The sequence below is a fragment of the Hemitrygon akajei genome, chromosome 24 (assembly GCF_048418815.1).
Source record: "Hemitrygon akajei chromosome 24, sHemAka1.3, whole genome shotgun sequence".
Taxonomy (NCBI): domain Eukaryota; kingdom Metazoa; phylum Chordata; class Chondrichthyes; order Myliobatiformes; family Dasyatidae; genus Hemitrygon; species Hemitrygon akajei.
Genome location: NC_133147.1, coordinates 52205628 through 52214330, shown reverse-complemented (window position 1 = coordinate 52214330; position 8703 = coordinate 52205628). Strand labels below are relative to the sequence as shown.

Here is an 8703-nt window from a genome sequence, read left to right as displayed (position 1 = left end):
CCATTCACAGTGTGTGTCCTACCCTCGTACACCGAGGCCCCTCTGTCCCTCGATACTCCCCACCATTCAGGGTGAGGGTCCTACCCTCGTACACCGAGGTCCCTCTGTCCCTCGACACTCCCACCATTCACAGTGAGTGTCCTACCCTCGTACACCGAGGTCCCTCTGTCCCTCGATACTCCCACCATTCACGGTGAGTGTCCTACCCTCGTACACTGAGGCCCCTCTGTCCCTCGACACTCCCCACCATTCACAGTGTGTGTCCTACCCTCGTACACCGAGGTCACTCTGTCCTTCGACACTCCCCACCATTCATGGTGTGTGTCCTACCCTCGTACACCGAGGTCCCTCTGTCCCTCGATACTCCCCACCATTCACAGTGTGTGTCCTACCCTCGTACACCGAGGCCCCTCTGTCCCTCGATACTCCCCACCATTCAGGGTGAGGGTCCTACCCTCGTACACCGAGGTCCCTCTGTCCCTCGACACTCCCCCCATTCAGGGTGTGTGTCCTACCCTCGTACACCGAGGTCCCTCTGCCCCTCGACACTCCCACCATTCAGGGTGTGGGTCCTACCCTTGTACATCGAGGTCCCTCTGTCCCTCGACACTCCCACCATTCAGGGTGTGTGTCCTACCCTCGTACACCCAGGTCCCTCTGCCCCTCGACACTCCCCACCATTCACGGTGTGTGTCCTACCGTTGTACACCGAGGTCCCTCTGTCCGACACTCCCCACCATTCACGGTGTGTGTCCTACCCTCGTACACCGAGGTCATTCTGTCCCTCGACACTCCCCCCATTCAGAGTGTGTGTCCTACCCTCGTACACCGAGGTCCCTCTGTACCTCGATACTCCCCACCATTCACAGTGTGTGTCCTACCCTCGTACACTGAGGTCCCTCTGTCCCTCGACACTTCTCACCATTCACAGTGTGTGTCCGACCCTCGTACACCGAGATCCCTCTGTCCCTCGACACTCCCCACCATTCAGGGTGTGTGTCCTACCCTCGTACACCGAGGTCCCTCTGTCCCTCGACACTCCCCCCATTCAGGGTGTTTGTCCTACCCTCGTACACCGAGGTCCCTCTGTCCCTCGACACTCCCCACCTTTCACGGTGTGTGTCCTACCCTCGTACACCGAGCCCCTTCTGTCCCTCAATACTCCCACCATTCACAGTGTGTGTCCTACCCTCGTACACTGAGGTCCCTCTGTCCCTCGACACTCCCCACCATTCACAGTGTGTGTCCTACCCTCATACACCGAGGTCCCTCTGTCCCTCGATACTCCCCACCATTCACAGTGTGTGTTCTACCCTCGTACACTGAGGTCCCTCTGTCCCTCGACACTCCCCCCATTCAGGGTGTGTGTCCTACCCTCGTACACCGAGGTCCCTCTGCCCCTCGACACTCCCACCATTCAGGGTGTGGGTCCTACCCTTGTACATCGAGGTCCCTCTGTCCCTCGACACTCCCACCATTCAGGGTGTGTGTCCTACCCTCGTACACCGAGGTCCCTCTGTACCTCGATACTCCCCACCATTCACAGTGTGTGTCCTACCCTCGTACACTGAGGTCCCTCTGTCCCTCGACACTCCCCCCATTCAGGGTGTGTGCCCTACCCTCGTACACCGAGGTCCCTCTGCCCCTCGACACTCCCACTATTCAGGGTGTGTGTCCTACCCTTGTACACCGAGGTCCCTCTGTCCCTCGACACTCCCACCATTCAGGGTGTGTGTCCTACCCTCGTACACCGAGGTCCCTCTGTCCCTCGACACTCCCCACCATTCACGGTGTGTGTCCTACACTCGTACACCGAGGTCCCTCTGTCCCTCGACACTCCCCCCATTCGGTGTGCGTGTCATACCCTCGTACACCGAGGACTCTCTGTCCCTCGACACTCCCACCATTCACGGTGTGTGTCCTACCCTCGTACACCGAGGACTCTCTGTCCCTCGACACTCCCCACCATTCATGGTGTGTGTCCTACCCTCGTACACCGAGGCCTTTCTGTCCCTCGACACTCCCCACCATTCACAGTGTGTGTCCTACCCTCGTACACCGAGGTCCCTCTGTCCCTCGACACTCCCCACCATTCACGGTGTGTGTCCTACCCTCGTACACCGAGGCCTTTCTGTCCCTCGAAACTCCCCACCATTCACAGTGTGTGTCCTACCCTCGTACACCGAGGTCCCTCTGTCCCTCGACACTCCCCACCATTCACAGTGTGTGTCCTACCCTCGTACACCGAGGTCCCTCTGTCCCTCGATACTCCCCACCATTCACAGTGTGTGTTCTACCCTCGTACACCGAGGCCCCTCTGTCCCTCGATACTCCCCACCATTCAGGGTGAGGGTCCTACCCTCGTACACCGAGGTCCCTCTGTCCCTCGACACTCCCACCATTCACAGTGAGTGTCCTACCCTCGTACACCGAGGTCCCTCTGTCCCTCGATACTCCCACCATTCACGGTGAGTGTCCTACCCTCGTACACCGAGGCCCCTCTGTCCCTCGACACTCCCCACCATTCAGGGTGTGTGTCCTACCCTCGTACACCGAGGTCCCTCTGTCCCTCGACACTCCCCCCATTCAGGGTGTGTGTCCTACCCTCGTACACCGAGGCCCCTCTGTCCCTCGACACTCCCCACCATTCACAGTGTGTGTCCTACCCTCGTACACCGAGGTCCCTCTGCCCCTCGACACTCCCACCATTCAGGGTGTGGGTCCTACCCTTGTACATCGAGGTCCCTCTGTCCCTCGACACTCCCACCATTCAGGGTGTGTGTCCTACCCTCGTACACCGAGGTCCCTCTGCCCCTCGACACTCCCCACCATTCACGGCGTGTGTCCTACCGTTGTACACCGAGGTCCCTCTGTCCGACACTCCCCACCATTCACGGTGTGTGTCCTACCCTCGTACACCGAGGTCATTCTGTCCCTCGACACTCCCCCCATTCAGAGTGTGTGTCCTACCCTCGTACACTGAGGTCCCTCTGTCCCTCGACACTCCCCCCATTCAGGGTGTGTGCCCTACCCTCGTACACCGAGGTCCCTCTGCCCCTCGACACTCCCACTATTCAGGGTGTGTGTCCTACCCTTGTACACCGAGGTCCCTCTGTCCCTCGACACTCCCACCATTCAGGGTGTGTGTCCTACCCTCGTACACCGAGGTCCCTCTGTCCCTCGACACTCCCCACCATTCACGGTGTGTGTCCTACCCTCGTACACCGAGGTCCCTCTGTCCCTCGACACTCCCCCTATTCGGTGTGCGTGTCCTACCCTCGTACACCGAGGACTCTCTGTCCCTCGACACTCCCACCATTCACGGTGTGTGTCCTACCCTCGTACACCGAGGACTCTCTGTCCCTCGACACTCCCCACCATTCATGGTGTGTGTCCTACCCTCGTACACCGAGGCCTTTCTGTCCCTCGACACTCCCCACCATTCACAGTGTGTGTCCTACCCTCGTACACCGAGGTCCCTCTGTCCCTCGACACTCCCCACCATTCACGGTGTGTGTCCTACCCTCGTACACCGAGGCCTTTCTGTCCCTCGACACTCCCCACCATTCACAGTGTGTGTCCTACCCTCGTACACCGAGGTCCCTCTGTCCCTCGACACTCCCCACCATTCACAGTGTGTGTCCTACCCTCGTACACCGAGGTCCCTCTGTCCCTCGATACTCCCCACCATTCACAGTGTGTGTCCTACCCTCGTACACCGAGGCCCCTCTGTCCCTCGATACTCCCCACCATTCAGGGTGAGGGTCCTACCCTCGTACACCGAGGTCCCTCTGTCCCTCGACACTCCCACCATTCACAGTGAGTGTCCTACCCTCGTACACCGAGGTCCCTCTGTCCCTCGATACTCCCACCATTCACGGTGAGTGTCCTACCCTCGTACACCGAGGCCCCTCTGTCCCTCGACACTCCCCACCATTCACAGTGTGTGTCCTACCCTCGTACACCGAGGTCCCTCTGTCCCTCGACACTCCCCACCATTCACAGTGTGTGTCCTACCCTCGTACACCGAGGTCCCTCTGTCCCTCGATACTCCCCACCATTCACAGTGTGTGTCCTACCCTCGTACACCGAGGCCCCTCTGTCCCTCGATACTCCCCACCATTCAGGGTGAGGGTCCTACCCTCGTACACCGAGGTCCCTCTGTCCCTCGACACTCCCACCATTCACAGTGAGTGTCCTACCCTCGTACACCAAGGTCCCTCTGTCCCTCGATACTCCCACCATTCACGGTGAGTGTCCTACCCTCGTACACTGAGGCCCCTCTGTCCCTCGACACTCCCACCATTCACGGTGAGTGTCCTACCCTCGTACACTGAGGTCCCTCTGACCCTCGACACTCCCACCATTCACGGTGAGTGTCCTACCCTCGTACACCAAGGTCCCTCTGTCCCTCGACACTCCCCACCATTCATGGTGTGTGTCCGTCCCTCGTACACCGAGGCCCCTCTGTCCCTCGACTCTCCTACCATTCACGGTGAGTGTCCTACCCTCGTACACCGAGGTCCCTCTGTCCCTCGACACTCCCACCATTCACGGTGTGTGTCCTACCCTCGTACACCGATGCCCCTCTGTCCCTCGACACTCCCCACCATTCAGGGTGAGTGTCCTACCCTCGTACACCGAGGTCCCTCTGTCCCTCGACACTCCCCACCATTCAGGGTGAGTGTCCTACCCTCGTACACTGAGGCCCCTCTGTCCCTCGACACTCCTCACCATTCACGTTGTGTGTCCTACCCTCGTACACCGAGACTTTGGAGTTCAGAGAGGAGTGAAATCCGTGGAAAACTCACCGCAGGTGGAACCAGGCCTGAGGAGAGATCCGGTTTTCCTGAAGACTGTTATTCCGGAGAATCAGGATGGTGAGGTTGGTGGTTTTGTTCAGCAATCCTCCCGGAATCTCCTCAATCAGGTTGTTCTCCAGATAGAGCTCCTGTGGGTGGTCAGAGGGTCAGAGGTCAGGCCCTCTGCTCTGTGTGTGTGTCGGGGGAAGGCCCAAACCCTCCTGGGATGTCCCTGTCGTTTGACTATCCACAGCAGAATTCCACACATAGCAGGAGGGGAATTGGATGACCGTTCTTAAATATGGGGCAAATATTGTCTCCAGGAGTCTGTGGAACGTCCCCTCTGACTCTACTTGTTCAGTGGGGCAGGTGATTTTCTACCTTCCAATGCGCAGAAGGTGAGTGGGGCATTGAGCCTCACCCCACAGCCCTGGCTGATGATGTGGGACACGGAGACGGGGAGGGAGGGGGTCACAGAGATGGGGAGGGGTGTAGGGGAGGGAGGGGGTCACAGAGATGGAGAGGGGTGTAAGGGAGGGGGGGTCACAGAGATGGAGAGGGGTGTAGGGGAGGGAGGGGGTAACAGAGATGGAGAGGGGTGTAAGGGAGGGGGGGGTCACAGAGATGGAGAGGGGTGTAGGGGAGGGAGGGGGGTAACAGAGACAGGGAGGGGTGTAAGGGAGGGAGGGGGTCACAGAGATGAGGAGGGGTGTAGGGGAGGGAGGGGGTAACAGAGACAGGGAGGGGTGTAGGGGAGGGAGGGGGTCACAGAGATGGGGAGGGGTGTAAGGGAGGGAGGGGGGTAACAGAGACAGGGAGGGGTGTAGGGGAGAGAGGGGGTCACAGAGATGGGGAGGGGTGTAAGGGAGGGAGGGGGTCACAGAGATGAGGAGGGGTGTAGGGGAGGGAGGGGGTAACAGAGACAGGGAGGGGTGTAGGGGAGGGAGGGGGTCACAGAGATGGGGAGGGGTGTAAGGGAGGGAGGGGGTCACAGAGATGGGGAGGGGTGTAGGGGAGGGAGGGGGTCACAGAGATGGGGAGGGGTGTAAGGGAGGGAGGGGGTCACAGAGACAGGGAGGAGTGTAGGGGAGAGAGGGGGTCACAGAGATGAGGAGGGGTGTAGGGGAGGGAGGGGGTAACAGAGACAGGGAGGGGTGTAGGGGAGGGAGGGGGTCACAGAGATGGGGAGGGGTGTAAGGGAGGGAGTGGGTCACAGAGATGGGGAGGGGTGTAGGGGAGTGAGGGGTCACAGAGATGGGGAGGGAGGGGGTCACAGAGATGGAGAGGGATGTAAGGGAGGGAGGGGGTCACAGAGACGGGGAGGGGGTAAGGGAGGGAGGGGGTCACGGAGACGGGGAGGGGTGTAGGGGAGGGAGGGGGTCACAGAGATGGGGAGGGGTGTAAGGGAGGGAGGGGGTCACAGAGATTGGGAGGGGTTTGGGGAGGGAGGGGGTCACAGAGATGGGGAGGGGTGTAAGGGAGGGAGGGGGTCACGGAGACGGGGAGGGGAGTAGGGGAGGGAGGGGGGTCACAGAGATGAGGAGAGGTGTAGGGGAGGGAGGGGGTCACAGAGACGGGGAGGGGTGTAAGGGAGGGAGGGGGTCACAGAGACGGGGAGGGGTGTAGGGGAGGGAGGGGGTCAGAGATGGGGAGGGGTGTAGGGGAGGGAGGGGGTTAGAGATGGGGAGGGGTGTAAGGGAGGGAGGGGGGTCACAGAAATGGGGAGGGGTGTAAGGGAGGGAGGGGGTCACAGAGATGGGGAGGGAGGGGGTCACAGAGACGGGGAGGGGTGTAAGGGAGGGAGGGGGTCACAGAGACGGGGAGGGGTGTAGGGGAGGGAGGGGGTCACAGAGATGGGGAGGGGTGTAAGGGAGGGAGGGGGTCACAGAGACGGGGAGGGGTGTAAGGGAGGGAGGGGGTCACAGAGACGGGGAGGGGTGTAGGGGAGGGAGGTGGTCACAGAGATGGGGAGGGGTGTAGGGGAGGGAGGGGGTCAGAGATGGGGAGGGGTGTAAGGGAGGGAGGGGGTCACAGAGATGGGGAGGGGTGTAAGGGAGGGAGGGGGTCACAGAGACGGGGAGGGGTGTAAGGGAGGGAGGGGGTCACAGAGACGGGGAGGGGTGTAAGGGAGGGAGGGGGTCACAGAGACGGGGAGGGGTGTATGGGAGCGAGGGGGTCACAGAGACGGGGAGGGGTGTAGGGGAGGGAGGGGGTCACAGAGACGGGGAGGGGTGTAAGGGAGGGAGGGGGTCACAGAGATGGGGAGGCGTGTAGGGGAGGGAGGGGGTCAGAGATGGGGAGGGGTGTAAGGGAGGGAGGGGGTCACAGAGACGGGGAGGGGTGTAAGGGAGGGAGGGGGTCACAGAGACGGGGAGGGGTGTAGGGGAGGGAGGGGGTCAGAGATGGGGAGGGGTGTAGGGGAGGGAGGGGGTCACAGAGACGGGGAGGGGTGTAGGGGAGGGAGGGGGTCACAGAGATGGGGAGGGGTGTAGGGGAGGGAGGGGGTCAGAGATGGGGAGGGATGTAAGGGAGGGAGGGGGTCACAGAGATTGGGAGGGGTGTAAGGGAGGGAGGGGGTCACAGAGACGGGGAGGGGTGTAGGGGAGGGAGGGGGTCACAGAGACGGGGAGGGGTGTAGGGGAGGGAGGGGGTCAGAGATGGGGAGGGGAGTAAGGGAGGGAGGGGGTCACAGAGATGGGGATAGGTGTAGGGAGGGAGGGGGTCACAGAGACGGGGAGGGGTGTAGGGGAGGGAGGGGGTCAGAGATGGGGAGGGGTGTAGGGGAGGGAGGGGGTCAGAGATGGGGAGGGGTGTAAGGGAGGGAGGGGGTCACAGAAATGGGGAGGGGTGTAAGGGAGGGAGGGGGTCACAGAGACAGGGAGGGGTGTAAGGGAGGGAAGGGGTCACAGAGACGGGGAGGGGTGTAAGGGAGGGAGGGGGTCAGAGATGGGGAGGGGTGTAAGGGAGGGAAGGGGTCACAGAAATGGGGAGGGGTGTAAGGGAGGGAGGGGGTCACAGAGACGGGGAGGGGTGTAGGGGAGGGAGGGGGTCACAGAGATGGGGAGGGGTGTAAGGGAGGGAGGGGGTCACAGAGACGGGGAGGGGTGTAGGGGAGGGAGGGGGTCACAGAGATGGGGAGGGGTGTAGGGGAGGGAGGGGGTCAGAGATGGGGAGGGGTGTAGGGGAGGGAGGGGGTCAGAGATGGGGAGGGGTGTAAGGGAGGGAGGGGGTCACAGAGATTGGGAGGGGTGTAAGGGAGGGAGGGGGTCACAGAGATGGGGAGAGGTGTAGGGGAGGGAGGGGGTCACAGAGATGGGGAGGGGTGTAAGGGAGGGAGGGGGTCACAGAAATGGGGAGGGGTGTAAGGGAGGGAGGGGGTCACAGAGACGGGGAGGGGTGTAGGGGAGGGAGGGGGTCACAGAGACGGGGAGGGGGTCAGAGATGGGGAGGGGTGTAAGGGAGGGAGGGGGTCACAGAAATGGGGAGGTGTGTAAGGGAGGGAGGGGGTCACAGAGATGGGGAGGGAGGGGGTCACAGAGACAGGGAGGGGTGTAAGGGAGGGAGGGGGTCACAGAGATGGGGAGGGGTGTAAGGGAGGGAGGGGGTCACAGAGATGGGGAGGGGTGTAAGGGAGGGAGGGGGTCACAGAGATTGGGAGGGGTGTAGGAGAGGGAGGGGGTCACAGAGACGGGGAGGGGTGTAAGGGAGGGAGGGGGTCACAGAGATGGGGAGGGGTGTAGGGGAGGGAGGGGGTCACAGAGATGGGGAGGGGTGTAGGGGAGGGAGGGGGTCACAGAGATGGGGAGGGAGGGGGTCACAGAGATGGGGAGGGCTGTAAGGGAGGGAGGGGGTCACAGAGACGGGGAGGGGTGTAAGGGAGGGAGGGGGTCTCAGAGATGGG

General features: G+C 61.9%; 1 protein-coding gene across 1 annotated transcript in view; it reads right to left on the bottom strand.

Moving 5' to 3' along the window:
- Positions 1 to 4807: 4807 nt before the first annotated feature.
- LOC140715731 (uncharacterized) overlaps positions 4808 to 8703 on the bottom strand; it is a 41080-nt gene continuing 37184 nt past the window's right edge. Inside the window, exon 7 of the mRNA XM_073028102.1 lies at positions 4808 to 4951. Within this exon, the coding sequence (XP_072884203.1) occupies positions 4808 to 4951 (144 nt within the window). The remainder of the gene's footprint in view (positions 4952 to 8703) is intronic.